Source organism: Salmo trutta, chromosome 36 (genome assembly GCF_901001165.1).
Source record: "Salmo trutta chromosome 36, fSalTru1.1, whole genome shotgun sequence".
NCBI lineage: Eukaryota > Metazoa > Chordata > Actinopteri > Salmoniformes > Salmonidae > Salmo > Salmo trutta.
Genome location: NC_042992.1, coordinates 15,696,861 through 15,717,429, shown reverse-complemented (window position 1 = coordinate 15,717,429; position 20,569 = coordinate 15,696,861). Strand labels below are relative to the sequence as shown.

General features: G+C 45.7%; 1 protein-coding gene across 2 annotated transcripts in view; it reads left to right on the top strand.

The window, feature by feature from the left end:
- Positions 1-20,569, top strand: part of vps50 (VPS50 subunit of EARP/GARPII complex) — a 239,731-nt gene that overhangs the window by 213,134 nt on the left and 6,028 nt on the right. For both annotated transcript variants that reach the window (XM_029734820.1, XM_029734819.1), the window contains exons 24-26: positions 9,424-9,520; positions 10,386-10,544; positions 16,641-16,762. In XM_029734820.1, the coding sequence (XP_029590680.1) occupies positions 9,424-9,520; positions 10,386-10,544; positions 16,641-16,762 (378 nt within the window). The remainder of the gene's footprint in view (positions 1-9,423; positions 9,521-10,385; positions 10,545-16,640; positions 16,763-20,569) is intronic.

The window sequence follows — 20,569 nt, the reverse complement described above, 5'->3', positions numbered from 1 at the left end:
CTAAAGACGACCGCTGTGGTAAGACGAGTTTTCCTGATGAGTCAATAGAGGCTGTCTCACGACTGCATCCCCCGAGGAGTATTCATTGAATTAAGTGGTATGATGCAGGAGTCTCGGGAAGCTCGACGTGTCTCTGCCTGCGTTCCGAATGGCACCCTGTTCCCCAAGGGCTCTGGTCAAAAGTAGTGCACTATATAGTAAATATGGCGCCATTTGGAACAAACTCTCTTCCTTTTCTCTAATCTTCAGGATGCTGGCGCTGCAGGGAAACGGGCTGTTAGATCACTTTTTATTCCTAAATTGAGTTAGTGGATATTTCTCTCCCCAGTTTGCATTCTGCTGTTGTTTACAGTTCAGTACCAGTCTCCCACTTTGTCTCTCCCTTCTCACTCGTTATCCTCTCTCTTTCCTGGTCTCTCTTTCCTGGTCTCTCTTTCCTGGCCTGTCTTTCCTGGTCTCTCTTTCCTGGTCTCCCGCTCTGCGTCTCTCTGGCCCCTCTGGCCCCCGTCTCTCTCCCGGTCTCTGTCTCTCTCCCGGTCTCTGTCTCTCTCCCGGTCTCTGTCTCTCTCCCGGTCGCTCTCCGGCTCTCTCTCTCTTTCTCTCTCCTGGTCGCTCTCCGTCTCTCTCTCTTTCTCTGTCGCTCTCTCTCCCGGTCGCTCTCCGTCTCTCTCTCTCTCTCTCCCGGTCGCTCTCCATCTCTCTCTCCCGGTCGCTCTCCGTCTCTCTCTCTCTCTCCCGGTCGCTCTCCGTCCCTCTCCGTCTCTCTCCGTCTCTCTCTCTCTCCCGGTCGCTCTCTCTCTCTCGGTCGCTCTCCGTCTCTCTTCCGGTCGCTCTCCCGGTCGCTCTCCCGGTCAGTCTCCTGGTCTCTCTCCCGGTCTCTCTCTCTTTCTGTCGCTCTCTCTCTCTTTCTGTCGCTCTCTCTCTCTGTCGCTCTCTCTCTCTGTCGCTCTCTCTCTGTCGCGCTCTCTCTCTCTCTGTCGCTCTCCCGCTCTCTCTCTGTCGCTCTCTCTCTCTGTCCCTCTCTCTCTCTCTCTCTCGCTCTCTCTCTCCCGGTCGCTCTCGCTCTCTCTCTCCCTGTCGCTCTCTCCCGGTCTCTCTGTCTCTCTCCCGGTCTCTCTCTGTCTCTCTCCCGGTCTCTCTCTGGCTCTCTCCCGCTCTCTCTCTGTCGCTCTCCCGCTCTATCTCTGTCGCTCTCTCTCTCTGTCGCTCTCTCTGTAACTCTCTCTCTCTCTGTCCCTCTCTCTCTCTCTGTCCCTCTCTCTCTCTCTCTGTCCCTCTGTCTCACTCTCTCTCTCTCTGTCGCTCTCCCTGTCGCTCTCCCTGTCGCTCTCTCCCGGTCTTTCTGTCGCTCTCTCCCGGGCTCCCTGTTGGTCTCCCTGTTGGTCTCCCTGTCGCTCTCCCTGTCTCTGTCTCTCTCCCGGTCTCTCCCGGTCTCTCTCTCTGTTGCTCTCTCTGTCTCTCTCTCTGTCTCTGTCGCTCTCTCTGTGTCTCTCGCTCTCTCTGTCTCTCGCTGTCGCTCTCTCTCTCTGTCGCTCTCTCTCTCTGTCGCTCTCTCTGTCTCTCTGTCGCTTTCTTCCGGTCTCTCTGTCTCTCTCTCTGTCTCTCTCCCAGTCTCCCTGTTGCTCTCCCGGTCGCTCTCCGTCTCTCTCCCGGTCGCTCTCCGTCTCTCTCCCGGTCGCTCTCCGTCTCTCACCCGGTCTCTCACCCGGTCTCTCACCCAGTCTCTCACCCAGTCGCTCCCCCGGTCTCTAACTCTGTCGCTCTCCCGGTCTCTCTCTCTGTCGCTCTCTCTGTGTCTCTTTCTCTCTCTCTGTCTCGCTCTCTCTGTCACTCTCTCTCTCTCTGTCGCTCTCCCGGTCTGTCGCTCTTTCTGTCGCTCTCTCTGTGGCTCTCGCTCTCTCTCTCTGTCTCTCTCCCGGTCTCTCTCCCGGTGTCTCTGTCTCTGTCGCTCTCTAAGTCTCTGTGGCTCTCTCTCTCTCCCTCTCTGTCTCTCTCTCACTTTCTCTCTCTCTGTCGCTCTCTCTCTCTGTCGCTCTCTCTCTCTGTCGCTCTCTCTCTCTGTCGCGCTCTCTCTCTGTCGCGCTCTCTCTCTGTCGCTCTTTCTCGGTCTCGCTCGCTCTCCCTCGCTCTCGCTCGCTCGCTCTCTCACTGTCGCTCTCTCGCTGTCTCTCGCTCTCTCGGTCTCTCTCGCTCTCGCTGTCGCTCTCTCGCTGTTTCTTGCTTGCTCTCTCGCTGTTTCTTGCTTGCTCTCTCTCTCTCGGTCTCTCTCGCTCTCTGTCGCTCTTTCTCGCTCTTTCTTGGTCTCGGTCGATCTTGCTCGCTCTCCCTCGCTCGCTCTCCCTCGCTCGCTCTCTCTGTCGCTCTCTCTCTGTCGCTCTCTCTCTCTGTCGCTCTCTGTCTCTGTCGCTCTCTGTCTCTGTCGCTCTCTGTCTCTGTCGCTCTCTGTCTCTGTCGCTCTCTCTCTGTCGCTCTCTCTCTCTGTCGCGCTCTCTCTCTGTCGCTCTCTCTCTCTGTTGCTCTCTCTCTCTGTCGCGCTCTCTCTGTCGCTCTTTCTCGGTCTCGCTCGCTCTCCCTCGCTCTCCCGCTCTCGCTCTCTCTCGCTCTCTGTCGCTCTTTCTCGGTCTCGCTCTTTCTCGGTCTCGGTCGATCTTGCTCGCTCTCCCTCCCTCGCTCACTCTCCCTCGCTCGCTCTCCCCCGCTCTCCCCGCTCTCTCCCGCTCTCTCTCGCTCTCCCTCGCTCTCTTGCTGTCGCTCTCTCGCTGTCGCTCTCTCGCTGTCGCTCTCTCGCTGTCTCTCGCTCTCTCGGTCTCTCGCTCTCTCGGTCTCTCTCGCTCTCGCAGTCGCTCTCTCGTTGTCGCTCTCTCGTTGTCGCTCTCTCGTTGTCGCTCTCTCGCTGTCTCTCTCTCGCTGTCTCTTGCTCTCTCTCCCTCTCGCTCTCTCCCTCTCTCGCTCTCTCTCTCGCTCTCGCTGTCTCTTGCTCTTTCTCCCTCTCGGTCTCTCCCGGTCGCTCTCTCTCGGTCTCTCCCGGTCGCTCTCTCTCGCTCTCTCTCGGTCTCTCCCGGTCGCTCTCTCTCGCTCTCTCTCGGTCTCTCCCGGTCGCTCTCTCTCGGTCTCTCCCGGTCGCTCTCTCTCGCTCTCTCTCGGTCTCTCCCGGTCGCTCTCTCTCGCTCTCTCTCGGTCTCTCCCGGTCGCTCTCTCTCGGTCTCTCCCGGTCGCTCTCTCTCGGTCGCTCTCTCTCGCTCTCTCTCGGTCTCTCCCGGTCGCTCTCGCTCTCTCTCGGTCTCTCTCCCGGTCTCGCTCTCCCAGTCTCGCTCTTTCTCGGTCTCTCGCTCTCGCTCACTCGCCCTCTCTCTCGGGCTCTCGGTCTCTCGCTCTCGGTCTCTCGCTCCCTCGGTCTCGTTCTCTCTGTCTCGGTCTCTTCTCTCTCTCTCGGTCTCTCTCGGTCTCGCTCTCTCTGTCTCAGGCTCTTCTCTCTCGGTCTCGCTCTGTCTCCATCTCTCTCTTTCACTTCATTTCTCACTCCCTTTTCACTCCATCTACACACCACACACACATACACTTAGGCATTCACTATTCATTCTTAACAGTCTAACAATAGCCGATCCCTGACTTGGAGTGGTTTATGTGAAACTGCTTATGAATGCCCATATGCCAGCCAAGGACCCCGATTCCGAGGCACCAGCCACCACACCCGCTGCCAGATGGCCCAAATAGAAAACTAGACTGAAAAAAAACGTTATCTTTTTAAACCTTTCGTCCCACCTACGTAACAGCCAGTGGAATCCTGTGGCGTGTTATTCAAATACCTTAGAAATGCTATTACTTCAATTTCTCAAACATATGACTATTTTACACCATTTTAAAGACAAGACTCTCGTTAATCTAACCACACTGTCCGATTTCAAAAAGGCTTTACAACGAAAGCAAAACATTAGATTATGTCAGCAGAGTACCCAGCCAGAAATAATCAGACACCCATTTTTCAAGCTAGCATATAATGTCACATAAACCCAAACCACAGCTAAATGCAGCACTAACCTTTGATGATCTTCATCAGATGACACGCCTAGGACATTATGTTATACAATACATGCATGTTTTGTTCAATCAAGTTCATATTTATATCAAAAACCAGCTTTTTACATTAGCATGTGACGTTCAGAACTAGCATACCCCCCGCAAACTTCTGGTGAATTTACTAAATTACTCACGATAAACGTTCACAAAAAACATAATTATTTTAAGAATTATAGATACAGAACTCCTCTATGCACTCGCTATGTCCGATTTTAAAATAACTTTTCGGTGAAAGCACATTTTGCAATATTCTAAGTAGATCATCACAGGGCTAGCTATTTAGACACCCACCAAGTTTGCCACTCACCAAAGTCAGATTTACTATAAGAAAAATGTTATTACCTTTGCTGTTCTTCGTCAGAATGCACTCCCAGGACTTCTACTTCAATAACAAATGTTGGTTTGGTTCCAAATAATCCATAGTTATGTTCAAATATCCTCTGTTTTGTTCGTGCGTTCAAGACACTATCCGAATGGTAAAGAAGGGTGACGCGCACGACACATTTCGTGACAAAAAAAATCTAAATATTCCATTACCGTACTTCGATGCATGTCAACCGCTGTTTAAAATCAATTTTTATGCCATTTTTCTCGTAAAAAAGCGATAATATTCCGACCGGGAAAGCGTGTTTAGGTTCAAAGAGAGAGAAAATAAAAACATGGGGTCGCCTCGTGCACACGCCTCCGTCCCATTGTCCTCTGATAGAGCACTTACCAAAAGCGCTAATGTTTTTCAGCCAGTGGCTGGAATTACATCATTCAGCTTTTTCCCGCCTTCTGAGAGCCTATGGGAGCCGTAGGAAGTGTCACGTTACAGCAAAGATCCTCAGTTTTCATTAAAGAGAGCCAAGAAGAACAAGAACTTGTCAGACAGGTCACTTCCTGTCAGGAATCTTCTCAGGTTTTTGCCTGCCATATGAGTTCTGTTATACTCAGACACCATTCAAACAGTTTTAGAAACTTTAGGGTGTTTTCTATCCAAAGCCAATAATTATATGCATATTCTAGTTTCTGGGCAGTAGTAATAACCAGATTAAATCGGGTATGTTTTTTATCCGGCCGTGCAAATACTGGCCCCTAAAGGGCCAATCAACAATTGAAACAATGAAAAAGCGTTCTCCCTGCCACTATTTCGGTAGAAAGCTGATGGATGGGACTGGAGAAATTGGATTCAAGGACTGACCATCCATGATATGAAAATGATAGTTTTAACCATGTTTTGAGGCTTTACATTGTTTGTTTACGTTTACTTTGTTTACATTGGAGTAAAACAAGCTTATATTTTGGGTTCTGATGGGGAACAACAGTTGAGCTAAGCTCACGAGACATTTATAAGTTATATTCTTCTAAAGTCAATGGGCACATACCATACATTTCTTTGTCCAAAAATTGATGTAGCATCTGCTGATTGCCCCTTTAATGGAAGTTAGAGAGGGTCCTTAGTAAGGGTGTAACGGTTCACCAAACCCACAGCTCGGTACATATTGCGGTTTTGGGGTCACGGTTCAGTTCAGCTTCAGTAAAGGGGGAAAATGAAATGCCAGCAGTTAGCTACTGTAGTAGAAAATACATAGTGTTGGTATTCCTGAGTCCATATACACTGAGTGTACAAAACATTAAGGACACCTGCTCTTTCCTTGACATTGATTGACCAGGTGAATCCAGGTGAAAGCTATGATCCCTTATTGATGTCACCTGTTAAATCCACTTCAATTAGTGTAGATCAAGGGGAGAAGACAGGTTAAAGAACGATTTTTAAGCTTTGAGACAATAGACTTGAATCGTGTATGTGTGCCGTTCAGAGGATGAATGGTAGTAGGTGCCAGGCACACTGGTTTGTGTCAAGGACTGCAGCACTGCTGTTTTTTTCACGCTCAACAGTTTACCGATTGTATCAAGAATGGTCCTCCACCCAAAGGACATCCAGCCAACTTGACACAACTGTGGGAAGCATTAGAGTCAACAAGGGCCAGCATCCCTGTGGAATGCTTTCCACACTTTGTAGAGTCCATGCCCCGATGAATTGAGGCTGTTCTGAGGACAAAAGGGGCATGCTACTCAATATTAGTAAGGTGTTCCTAATGTTTTGTACACTCAGTTTGTCCATCCGTCTGTAGTAAGCGCAACACAGGGTGCACTGGTCAATTCCTTGACAAATTTGGCTTTAGCTTGCTTATATAAAGCGGGTACTACCTGTTTGCTGAAATAGGTGCGAAAGAGCGAAGTTCGTAACGTGCCTCAAGCCCTTTTGCAAGGTGCTAAACCCCCTTATTCTACTCATCTGACAAGAATGGGCGCATATCCGCGGCTATAAATATACCTATCACTCTTGAAATGCATTCCAGGTGACTACCTCATGAAGCTGGTTGAGAGAATGCCAAGAGTGTGCAAAGCTGTCATCAAGGCAAAGGGTGGCTATTTGAAGAATCTCAAATATATTTAGATTTGTTTAACACTTTTTTGGTTACTACATGATTCCATGTGTGTTAATTCATAGTTTTGTTGTCTTCACTATTATTCTACAATGTAGAAAACTAAAAATAAAGAAAAACCCTTGTGAGTAGTTGTGTTCAAAATTATGACTGGTACTGTATATTTTTGATGTATTCATTCGGGTTCACCGTGCGGACAGAACCGTTCAGTACCAATAAGTGTACCGTTACACCCGTCGTTCTTAGGGGATAAGACATAGAGCCATCTAGCCCTGTGCATAATTGCACTGAATTTGAGTTCCCCTCAGAGCAGGGTTATTGAAGCTGTGGAAGGGGCTAGGCACCACCTAACCCCTCTGTCGCAGCACCCAGACATGCTCAGCATACAGTACACCATTTTTAATATAGCCATTACTGGCTGTTGGAGCCTCTAAAGGGCTTCTCTACCTGTAACACCTCATTTAGCATTTGCTTTAATGGAATAATCAATGAGGGCCGCCCCGGGGCCCTGAGCAAAGATCAAGATTATAGGTGCGAGAGATGAGGGCCGGGGAAAATGCCTTTAGCCATTGTCTATTTATATAAGCATAACCCAATAAATGGCAGGGCTTCGCTCGTTTGGCCCTCGCGGGTTAGCGCCATATCTCTCCCCACGGTAAACATAAGCTTTGTGTTCACGGTGGCGGCTGGTGCATAATGAACATTTTCAGAGTCCAGAAAAACAAATGTATTTGCCAAGGCTGGTTTGTGGGGCTGTTGGTGTATTAAACGGTGGCAGGTGCTAGCTGTGTGTGTGTCTCATGGCATCTTGGACACCACTTGTGCTTGTTAATGTTGGATGGTTGAGTGTAATGCACTCTGTCTGTTCTTTGGTGACATTCTATTTGCTTCCCACTCATCTACTTGACCCAATATTTTGCAATTTATATCCGTTCCTGACACACAGATTTTCACAAAGTTTAAATTATTTTGTTTGTCATTGGTTAGCTAGCTGCTACTGCAACAAGCACTTGTTAATAAAGAATGTGTCCTCACAATGTCTTTATGTAACGCGCATCTTGGAAACGACACATTATGGACATAAACGTTTAATATCTTTCTCTGGTCTCTATCCTCAGTAATGACATTTGAATGGTTCGTGTTGCATCACCAAAAAACAAAAAAACAAGCTTCTAGTGCAACTGCTATTCAATGGCTAAACTATTTATATTTATATTGCCATGGCCTTGCTACGTGGTCAGTCATTAAAAACAAATCTCCTGCATTCTCTGTTGCCCTTCATAAATCTGTGGTTATCTCTAGCTACGTCCCATGCCATTCCACCTCCATCTGAAGTTAGGACTGAAACTACCTCTCTAGCTACGTCCCATGCCATTCCACCTCCATCTGAAGTTAGGTCTGAAACTACCTCTCTAGCTACGTCCCATGCCATTCCACCTCCATCTGAAGTTAGGACTGAAACTACCTCTCTAGCTACGTCCCATGCCATTCCACCTCCATCTGAAGTTAGGTCTGAAACTACCTCTCTAGCTACGTCCCATGCCATTCCACCTCCATCTGAAGTTAGGACTGAAACTACCTCTCTAGCTACGTCCCATGCCATTCCACCTCCATCTGAAGTTAGGTCTGAAACTACCTCTCTAGCTACGTCCCACGCCATTCCACCTCCATCTGAAGTTAGGACTGAAACTACCTCTAGCTACGTCCCACCCCATTCCACCTCCATCTGAAGTTAGGACTGAAACTACCTCTCTAGCTACGTCCCATGCCATTCCACCTCCATCTGAAGTTAGGACTGAAACTACCTCTCTAGCTACGTCCCATACCATTCCACCTCCATCTGAAGTTAGGACTGAAACTACCTCTCTAGCTACGTCCCATGCCATTCCACCTCCATCTGAAGTTAGGACTGAAACTACCTCTAGCTACGTCCCATGCCATTCCACCTCCATCTGAAGTTAGGACTGAGACTACCTCTCTAGCTACGTCCCATGCCATTCCACCTCCATCTGAAGTTAGGACTGAAACTACCTCTCTAGCTACGTCCCATGCCATTCCACCTCCATCTGAAGTTAGGACTGAAACTACCTCTAGCTACGTCCCATGCCATTCCACCTCCATCTGAAGTTAGGACTGAAACTCCCTCTCTAGCTACGTCCCATGCCATTCCACCTCCATCTGAAGTTAGGACTGAAACTACCTCTCTAGCTACGTCCCATACCATTCCACCTCCATCTGAAGTTAGGACTGAAACTCCCTCTCTAGCTACGTCCCATGCCATTCCACCTCCATCTGAAGTTAGGACTGAAACTACCTCTCTAGCTACGTCCCATGCCATTCCACCTCCATCTGAAGTTAGGACTGAAACTACCTCTAGCTACGTCCCATGCCATTCCACCTCCATCTGAAGTTAGGACTGAAACTACCTCTCTAGCTACGTCCCATACCATTCCACCTCCATCTGAAGTTAGGACTGAAACTACCTCTCTAGCTACGTCCCATGCCATTCCACCTCCATCTGAAGTTAGGACTGAAACTACCTCTAGCTACGTCCCATGCCATTCCACCTCCATCTGAAGTTAGGACTGAAACTACCTCTCTAGCTACGTCCCATACCATTCCACCTCCATCTGAAGTTAGGACTGAAACTACCTCTAGCTACGTCCCATGCCATTCCACCTCCATCTGAAGTTAGGTCCGAAATTACCTCGGTAACAAGCACAGAGGGATCAAGAGAAGTTTCTAAAGCTCAGGGGGAGAGATGGATAATGGCAAACTTTTCTGTCTATAATATCCCAATCCATCCAGCCTGTCCCCTCCTACCCCTTTCCATACTCCTTTAACCCAGCCTCCATCTCTGATCCACCTAGCTAAAAGCCTGTACTGATTTGACTCTCTCTCTCTCTCTCTCCAGGGTGTTTCTGGCCGAGCAGTTTGAGTTCCTGCAGTCTCACCTAGACACCATGATGCCTGCAGCCAAGAAGCCGTTCCTCCAGCAGTTCTACTCACAGGTCAGTCAGTCCACAACTCTATGGATGTATCTGAAATGGCACCTTATTCCCTGTTCACTGGGGCGTTGCACAGACCGAATAGCATCCGTTTAAACTGGTACAAACCCATGAGGGCTTTCGTCTTCCATCTCTGTGAGATGTACCAAGGTGCATTCTATAGGGAGTAGGATGCCATTCACACGCGGCCTATATGGACTTCTGCCCTTTTCCTTACTATGCGGAGGGCAATCTTTTTCTTTGACCATTTCTCAATCTGATCACCCAGGATCATTCTGCAAAATCAGTTGTCTTGTTAGTTTGTGGTCCTGATATCCTCTGGCACACATGGCTTTATCAGTGAGGGTGTAAATGGCTGTTGACTACACATGGCCTTATCAGTGAGGGTGTAAATGGCTGTTGACTACACATGGCCTTATCAGTGAGGGTGTAAATGGCTGTTGACTACACATGGCCTTATCAGTGAGGGTGTAAATGGCTGTTGACTACACATGGCCTTATCAGTGAGGGTGTAAATGGCTGTTGACTACACATGGCCTTATCAGTGAGGTTGTAAATGGCTGTTCACCACACATGGCCTTATCAGTGAGGGTGTAAATGGCTGTTGACTACATATGGCCTTATCAGTGAGGGTGTAAATGGCTGTTGACTACACATGGCCTTATCAGTGAGGGTGTAAATGGCTGTTGACTACACATGGCGTTATCAGTGAGGGTGTAAATGGCTGTTGACCACAAACCCTTTGGTGTCAGCTTGTTTTTTCAATGTGTGTACCATTACAAAGTCGTGAAGGTTTCACATATTCTAAAGAACCTCAAAATCAATATCTGTCTTTGTTTATTCCATTGTCCTTGTCATTCTCTTATAGACTGTCTCCACGGCCAGTGAGCTACGTAAACCCATATACTGGGTGGTGGCGGCCAAGGCTTTAGACTACGAACAGATGCTGCTGCTGATGGCTGGAGTTAAGTGGGACATTAGGGAGATAATGTCGCAGCACAACGTGTACGTGGACGTCCTGTTAAAGGTAATGTGGCATGTGTGACTTCTGGCTGTGTTTTGAATATGTGTGGGTGTAATGAATGAAATGGTCAAGGACATTGTTAGCCTGCAGGTAAGTAGGTGTGTGTGTGGGAGGGGGGGGTCTGTGTATTCCTGTAATGGATTATTTTGTAAGGTTATGTCCGTTAATCATGTCATTGCTGTAATAATATAGTGATGGATCATGGTTCATGGCTGATTTTTCTCTGTATATATTTTCTGTAATAGCCCTAAGGAGCTATAAACTCTACATATAGAATGCTGGAACATAGTGGTGGTGCCACACAGTCATGTCCAATCAGTCTATGTGGAGACCTGACTTAGGGCTTGACCTGAAAAAGAGGCTGGTCTCTGTACCAAGACATATAAATATAATTATTTCTGTAACGTTTATTTGGAGATATATATATATATATATATATATATATATACTCACACTCAACCGGTCAAAAGTTTTAGAACACCTACTCATTAATTTTCTTTATTTTAACTATTTTCTACATTGTAGAATAATAGTGAAGACATCAAAACTATGAAATAACACACATGGAATCATGTAGTAACCCCCAAAATCTAAATATATTTTATATTTGAGATTCTTCAAATAGCCACCCTTTTGCCTTGATGACAGCTTTATACACTCTTGGCGTTCTCTCAACCAGCTTCATGAGGTAGTCACCTGGAATGCATTTCAATTAACAGGTGTGCCTAATTAAAAGTGTGGAATTTCTTTCCTTAATGCATTTGAGCCAATCAGTTGTGTTGTGACAAGGTAGGGGGGTATACAGAAGACAGCCCTATTTGGTAAAAGACAAAGTCCATATTATGGCAAGAGAAATAAGCAAAGATAAATGACAGTCCATCATTACTTTAAGACATGAAGGTCAGTCAATACGGAACATTTCAATAACTTTTTGCAGTCGCACAAACTATCACGCGCTATGATGAAACTGGCTCTCATGAGGACCGCCACAGGAAAGGAAGACCCAGAGTTACCTCTGCTGCAGAGGATAAGTTCATTAGAGTTACCAGCCTCAGAAATTGCAGCCAAAGTAAATGCTTCACAGAGTTCAAGTAACAGACACACCTCAACATCAACTGTTCAGAGGAGACTGTGTGAATCAGGCCTTCATGGTCGAATTGCTGCAAAGAAACCTCTACTAAAGGACACCAATAATAAGAAGAGACTTGCATGGCCCAAGAAACACGAGCAATGGACATTAGACCGGTGGAAATCTGTTCTTTGGTCTGGAGACCAAATTGGAGATTTTTGGTTCCAACAGCCTTGTCTTTGTGAGATGCAGTGTGGGTGAACAGATGATCTCTGCATGTGTATTTCCCACCGTAAATCATGGAGGAGGTGGTGTTATGGTGTGGGGGTGTTTTGCTGGTCACATTGAAGCACCCCCAAATCATCACCGATCCTCCACCAAATTTCACAGTGGGTGCGAGACCTGGAGAGGCCTACAAGCCACAGTGTCTCGCACCCACTGTGACATTTGGTGGGGGATCGGTGATGATCTGGGGGGTGCTTTAGCAAGGCTGGAATTTTCTATAGGATTGATTTCAGGGCTTTGGGATGGCCACTCCAATACCTTGACTTTGTTGTCCTTAAGCCATTTTGCCAAAACTTTGGAAGTATGCTTGGGGTCATTGTCCAGTTGGGAGACTCATTTGCGACCAAGCTTTAAATTCCTGACTGATGTCTTGAGATGTTGCTTCAATATATCCACATAATTTTCCTTCCTCATAACGCCATCTATTTTGTTATGTGCACCAGTCCCTCCTGCAGCAAAGCACCCCCACAACATGATGTTGCCACCCCCATTCTTCACGGTTGGGATGGTGTTCTTCGGCTTGCAAGCCTCCCCATTTTTCCTCCAAACATAACAATGGTCATTATGGCCAAACAGTTATATTTTTGTTTCATCAGACCAGAGGACATTTCTCCAAAAAGTACGATCTTTGTCCCCATGTGCAGTTGCAAACCGTAGTCTGGCTTTTTTATGTCGATATAGGACTCGTTTTACTGTGGATATAGATACTTTTGTACCTGTTTCCTCCAGCATCGTCACAAGGTCCTTTGCTGTTGTTCTGGGATTGATTTGCTCTTTTCGCACCAAAGTACGTTCATCTCTAGGAGACAGAACGCGTCTCCTTCCTGAGTGGTATGACGGTTGCGTGGTCCCATGGTGTTTATACTTGCGTACTATTGTTTGTACAGATGAACCTTCAGGCGTTTGGAAATTGCTCCCAAGGATGAACCAGACTTGTGGAGGTCTACAATAGTTTTTATGAGGTCTTGGCTGATTTTCTTTAGATTTTCCCATAATGTCAAGCAAAGAGTCACTGAGTTTAAAGGTAGGCCTTGAAATAAATCCACAGGTACACCTCCAATTGACTCAAATGATGTCAATTAGCCTATCAGAAGCTTCTAAAGCCATGACATCATTTTCTGGAATTTTTCAAGCTGTTTAAAGGTCACGGTCAACTTTGTATGTAAACTTCTGACCCACTGGAATTGTGATACAAGTGAAATAATCTGACTGTAACATTTTTTGGAAAAGTGACTTTTTTTTTTAGCACAATGTAGATGTCCTAACCGACTTGCCAAAACTATAGTTTGTTAACAAGAAATTTGTGGAGTGGTTGAAAAATGAGTTTTAATGACTCCAACCTAAGTGTATGTAAACTTCCCACTTCAACTGCTGCAAGCAGTGTACGGGCAGGATGCCCGGTTGGACAGCTGTATATCTGTACCAGAGTATTTCATATTTAGTAATGTTCTCCTGGGTCCCACAGTAGAGTACACATATAGTACCTCATGGGAAATCAGCTAGTCACCACAAGACCGACACAGCTCTCTCCTTCTCCCTGTGAACATTTTAAATACACTGCAGGAAAAAAAATACCCAAAGTACTTTAGGAGTGTGTTTGGCGATTTATTCTGCAAGAAGGTTAGGACCAAGATGCTATCTTTCTTTCAGAGTGCCTATTGGAAATGTATTTGACATGCGGGGGAGGTTTTTTAAATCGGGATACACATTTTTCCGGTGACTCTGGGAAGCACAACGTCCTCGACAACTTTCCATCTCTTTCAACATGTCAAGATCTTTGTCTTAGGTTTCCTCCTCTTTTACTCAGACTTACTTCAAGGTCTTCCCATATCAATTATTTGCCAGCTAGTGTTTGAAAAATTCAAACAACGAAAGAGATTTGGGGAGTTTAATGGAGATTGGGGAAGCTAAGTTTGAGGTTTGTTAAGATCCCTTACTCTATCTATCTTCAGGCTTAAAGGTTTCTCTCAAATGAGTATCAAATGAGTATTCATGCATTACGCTTATCCCATCATGCAATTTGCATGGGGACGCGTGCCATTGCGTGGCGCGATTAGCATGGAGCCAGAGAATACGGAGAGAAAGGGATCTAGCGTTGAGGTACAGATGGGTGTTTTACAGTGGAATTGTGACCGTGGCCCTTATTTGCGAGCCGAAAGCCAAGAAAATCCCTCAAATATGCATGAGCATGTCTGCCTGAGCAGCCATAGCTTTAAATCCTAAACCGTTCCGAGCAAACCACCTCACCACCGTCAATTCTTGGGAGTGTTCACTCAGGCTCACCTTTCTGGATCCGCGGGTCGGGTGGCTGGAAGACGGCTCTTTGGAAGCATTATTAAGCCGATCTAGGCCAATCTCATTTTGTTTAAGCCAAATAGTGAGACGAAAAGTGTCTGCCTCACTGGCTTGATTTAAATGTGTTCGCCATATCAAGGATCGCAGTAGACCTGAGAGCAAAAACAGAATGGTGTGTGTGACATGTATTTCAACAAGATATTAGGTAGGAAAGCGTTACTATTTTTATTTCAAGAGAATAAGTGTCAGGTTCAAACGTCTGCAGGTCATCCAATCTATTTCTGAGATAGACATTGTTCAGTATGGGTTATGATTGACAGGTTATTGATTACAGGGTTGTATTGTATAGGAGATGATGTTGTATCGTGTAGAATGTTGTGTTCATGAGTTTCTGTTGAATATTACTGTCCAAAATTGGCTTATATTTGTATTCGATTGGCAATTGTTGCACAGGCACTGACATTGTCTCGTTTACCAATCAGGTTATTCAAATGTGATGGCACAACATTTTTGTTTGAGAAGACATTCGACATTCATTCATTACTTTCAAGCAGTCAACATAATGAGGGAGAAAACGTCTTTTTAGGTTTATGACATTGTCATTTTATTTATTCTTGGGAATTGTGCCAGTCAGATGCAATACCTTAGTGTGCACAACCTCTCTCCTGTGCTCTGCGTTTTGCTGTGTTTGGTTTAGGTGCACAGCGAATCAGTCACCCAAATTGAGAAGGCATCTGGCACAGTGAAGTGAATGAGGAAAATGTTTTGAAAGATTGCTGCCCTTTTTCTGACTTCCTAGTCTGTACGTTTGACTCGACAACAAACAAGGTGTAAGAACACAGTGATGTATGTAGGTTTTGGCGTGTGGAGAACATCGGAGCGATCCATCTTTGTCTAAAAAACATCTTGTCTCTTTTTGGGGTGAAATGAAAGAAAATAGAAAAGGGCCTGACCAGCTGAATCAACAAGTCCTGATGTCTCCGCTGCTCATGTTGGAATGGAGCGTGGCCGGCAGCCATCTTCTATGGCAAGAGTTGCTGGGACATCTGTGGGGCAGGGGGAGAATGTGAGGGTTGAATGGTTACATGATGTCTGCTCTGCTGTGTTAATGAGAACGCATGTCGACCAACGTTATTCACCAGCTCTGCAGTAGAATCTGTGGAACTGGCCGTTAGCTCATCCACACACAAAATACATTTCAGCCACACCCATTGCTGACAGGTGTATACAATCGAGCCCACAGCCATGCAATCTCCATAGACAAACACTGGCAGTAGAATGGCCTTACTGAAGAGCTCAGTGACTTTCAACATGGCACCGTCATAGGATGCCACCTTTCCAACAAGTCAGTTCAAATTTTTGCCTTCTAGAGCTGCACCGGTCAAGTGCTGTTATTGTGAAGTGGAAACGTCTAGGAGCAACAACGGTTCAGTTGCGAAGGCCACACAAGCTCACAGAACGAGAGTGCTGAAGTGCGTAGTGCGTAAGAATCGTCTGTCCTCGGTTGCCACACTCACGAGTTCCAAAACTGCCTCTGCAAACAACGTCAGCACAAGAACTGTTCGTTGGGAGCTTCATGAAATGGGTTTCCATGGCCGAGCAGCCGCACATAAGCCTAAGATCACCATGCGCAATGCCAAGCGTCGGCTGGAGTGGTGTAAAGCTCGCACATATTGGAATCTGGAGCAGTGGAAACTCGTTCTCTGGAGTGATGAATCACGCTTCAACATCTGGCAGTCTGACGGACAAATCTGGGTTTGGTGGATGACAGGAGAACGCTACCTGCCTGAAAGCATAGTGCCAACTGTAAAGTTTGGTGGAGGAGGAATAATGGTCTGAGGCTTTTTTTCATGGTTCGGGCTAGGCTCATTAGTTCCAGTGAAGCAAAATCTTATCACTACAGCATACAATGACATTCTAGATGATTCTGTGCTTCCAACTTTGTGGGAACAGTTTGGGGAAGGCCCTTTCCTGTTTCAGCATGACAATGCCCCCATGCACAAAGTGAGGTCCATACTGAAATGGTTTGTTGAGACCGGTGTGGAAGAACTTGATTGGCCTGCACAGAGTCCTGACCAAAAACTCCATCGAACACCTTTGGGATAAATTAGAATGCCGACTGCAAGCCAGGCATAATCGCCCAACATCAGTGCCCAACCTCACTAATGCTCTTGTGGCTGAATGGAGTCCCCCGCAGCAATGTTCCAACATCTAGTGGAACGCTTTCTCAGAAGAGTGGAGGCTGTTATAGCACCAAAGGGGGGACCAACTCAATTTTAATTCTCAGGATTTTGGAATGAGATGTATTGTACCTCTGCTAAAACCATTTTTATAGCTAACATGACCCTTTGGGGATTTTGAGAAGTCTTGAAACCTCCAATAATTTCTTTGTAAAATATGTATCACATGAATAAAAAAACGAACCAATGTTATGTTTTTTTGTTCCTCAGGAGTTTGAAGAGTTTAACAAGAGGCTGGGTGATGTGTCCAGGCACGTCCGGGTCCCTCTGCCTGTGTCTAATGTCCTGTGGGAACACTGCATCCGTCTGGCCAACAGGACTCTGGTGGAAGGGTAAATTATTTACTTGCATATACAAAATACTTGGACGGATTTTGTAGTTAAAAATATGAATGTTTCTGCAGATATCATTGGAGAGGTGAGTAGGCTTCAGAAGATAGAGAAACAACTCCTACCTGCTTGCTTTGATTTACAAAATACTTTTATTGGTTTCTATAAGTTTTTCAGCAGATATATTTCAGCATTCATTGAGGGGCTGAGTGGTGCCTTATCGTTCATTGATGGGCTGAGTGGGTGCCTTATCGTTCATTGAGGGGCTGAGTGGGTGCCTTATCGTTCATTGAGTGGCTGAGTGGTGCCTTATCGTTCATTGAGGGGCTGAGTGGTGCCTTATCGTTCATTGAGGGGCTGAGTGGTGCCTTATCGTTCATTGATGGGCTGAGTGGGTGCCTTATCGTTCATTGAGGGGCTGAGTGGTGCATTATCGTTCATTGAGGGGCTGAGTGGTGCCTTATCGTTCATTGAGGGGCTGAGTGGTGCCTTATCGTTCATTGAGGGGCTGAGTGGTGCCTTATCGTTCATTGAGGGGCTGAGGGGTGCATTATCGTTCATTGAGGGGTGCATTATCGTTCATTGAGTGGCTGAGTGGGGCCTTATCGTTCATTGAGGGTCTGAGTGGTGCCTTATCGTTCATATTATTCCAGTAAAATTGTCAATATGGCTCTCTGTATCCATATATAGTTTATGTGATAGTGCATTTTAAAAGTAAGAATTTTATTATACTTTTTTATTTTATTGTAATTTTTTTACGAGCAGCAAAAAGCTGCTGACTAGTTGTAATGCCAGCAAATATCTTATGATAAGCACGGCAGGAAAAAGAAAATGTGTGAACACAAACCTACTGCTCATTCAATGATGATTTATAGTGATAGTTCATCCCTCAGGGATATGCTAATATGCACCTGTGGATTTACTGCCGGTGGATTGGAGAGGTGTGGAAATTTTAGCTGCCTCGTTCATCTCTTATTTTGACGTCTTTTGCCTTTTTGGTTGATGGCCCTGTTCTCTCCTCCTGGGGTACACTCGTAAATATGAGCCCTGTTCGCGTGTCATATGCCAAATACCTCAGGTGAGTTATTAAATAAGGCCGGCTTGGAGCCCCTGTCCTCTCCCGCAGTAAGGCACGACCACGAGCTGCTTCAAGCCTGACCTCTTTTCTTTACTTCCCCTCTTTTTCTTCTCGGGCTTTGAACGTCCTCTTGTTGGAACATCTGCTTGTCATAAATAAACACAAAACTAAATGTTAGTGCCGCAAAGAAACACGCAGATTGCCTACTAGATAAGCACTTGAGACGTGAGCGTTCCTAGCTTTTCTCCAGCTTTCCTGAGACAACTCCTCTTCAGTCCTGTCATCCCTTCCATATGGTAGCAACTAGCTAAGTCTTTGTGCCTCCTTCTCCCCAACACTCCATCCCAGGTCTGTTATAGAGACCCCACAGGGAACATGTCTGACACAAGGCTGGCTTGAGTCCCCTCTAAACACTTGACACATTCTAAATGGCTCCCATAACAACCAACTCCCTTGCTAGTCAGTCAAAGGTTTGGGACCTGAAAGGGACTGATGCATTTTTTACTCAAATCAGCACTTGTACCCTCTTTCTCTGTCCAATGCATTATTTATGGTGTGTGTGTGCGTGACCATGCGTGTGTGCAAGCATGTGTGAAGTAGGAGTACTGGTAGGCAGGGTTTTATACGGCCAGGTGAGACATCCTCTTTAGGCCAGAGAGACATGGCATTAATGGGGGCGATGTGGGGAAATGAAAGCTTTCATAACGCCTCTGACCATCTTGTAATGAAGTGGGAAAAAGACGAGGGACAAGCACAACCTCTCTGAGTGTTACATAGTGGGGGACTAGTAGGGAACTGGGTAGTGTTTTTTGCATCCAGGTTGATTGTGCTGAGCTGAACTGTAAGGCAGCCCAATTCTGATCTTTTTGACAGTAATTGTTTTTTTGACCAATCACATCAGTTCTATTCACATCAGAACTTTTTCAGTGCAGATCTGATTAGATTAAAGACCAATTAGTGAAAAAAAAGATTAGAATTGGGCTGGATGTGTAAACACAGCCTATGTTTGGAAGTTGAGAAGGCCAGGGTTAGGGTTAGTTAGGGTTTTAAGTTCTAAATCCAGGGCTTGGGTTAGTTAGGGTTTTAAGTTCTAAATCCAGGGTTAGGGTTAGTTAAGGTTTTAAGTTCTAAATCCAGGGCTAGGGTTAGTTAAGGTTTGATGTTCTAAATCCAGGGTTAGGGTTAGTTAAGGTTTTAAGTTCTAAATCCAGGGCTTGGGTTAGTTAGGGTTTTAAGTTCTAAATCCAGGGCTAGGGTTAGTCAGGGTTTGATTTTCTAAATCCAGGGCTAGGGTTAGTCAGGGTTTGATTTTCTAAATCCAGGGTTAGGGTTAGTTAGGGTTTGATGTTCTAAATCCAGGGTTAGGGTTAGTTAGGGTTTTAAGTTCTAAATCCAGGGTTAGGGTTAGTTAGGGTTTGATGTTCTAAATCCAGGGTTAGGGTTAGTTAGGGTTTTAAGTTCTAAATCCAGGGCTAGGGTTAGTTAGGGTTTGATGTTCTAAATCCAGGGTTAGGGTTAGTTAGGGTTTGATGTTCTAAATCCAGGGTTAGGGTTAGTTAGGGTTTTAAGTTCTAAGGGTAGGGATAGTCAGGGTTTGATTTTCTAAATCCAGGGCTAGGGTTAGTTAGGGTTTTTTGTTTTAAGTCCAGGGCTATGGTTTGTTAAGGTTTTTTGTTTTAAGTCCAGGGCTAGGGTTTGTTAAGGTTTTTTGTTTTAAGTCCAGGGCTAGGGTTTGTTAAGGTTTTGAAAAAGAATCACAGTACAGGAAAGCCATGGTTAGGGTTTTGGGAAAAGATGCCCAATGGTGTACAACTAGCATGTAATGAACTGTACAGGGTCCTCTTCATTCTCTGCTCGACACATCATCATAGACATGGCCTGTGTATCAGTATTAAACCTGTAGATCTCCTTCACACATCATCATAGACATGGCCTGTGTATCAGTATTAGACCTGTAGATCTCCTTCACACATCATCATAGACATGGCCTGTGTATCAGTATTAAACCTGTAGATCTCCTTCACACATCATCATAGACATGGCCTGTGTATCAGTATTAGACCTGTAGATCTCCTTCACACATCATCATAGACATGGCCTGTGTATCAGTATTAGACCTGTAGATCTCCTTCACACATCATCATAGACATGGCCTGTGTATCAGTATTAGACCTGTAGATCTCCTTCACACATCATCATAGACATGACCTGTGTATCAGTATTAGACCTGTAGATCTCCTTCACACATCATCATAGACATGACCTGTGTATCAGTATTAAACCTGTAGATCTCCTTCACACATCATCATAGACATGGCCTGTGTATCAGTATTAGACCTGTAGATCTCCTTCACACATCATCATAGACATGGCCTGTGTATCAGTATTAGACCTGTAGATCTCCTTCACACATCATCATAGACATGGCCTGTGTATCAGTATTAAACCTGTAGATCTCCTTCACACATCATCATAGACATGGCCTGTGTATCAGTATTAGACATGTAGATCTCCTTCACACATCATCATAGACATGGCCTGTGTACCAGTATTAGACATGTAGATCTCCTTCACACATCATCATAGACATGGCCTGTGTATCAGTATTAAACCTGTAGATCTCCTTCACACATCATTATAGACATGACCTGTGTATCAGTATTAGACATGTAGATCTCCTTCACACATCATCATAGACATGGCCTGTGTATCAGTATTAAACCTGTAGATCT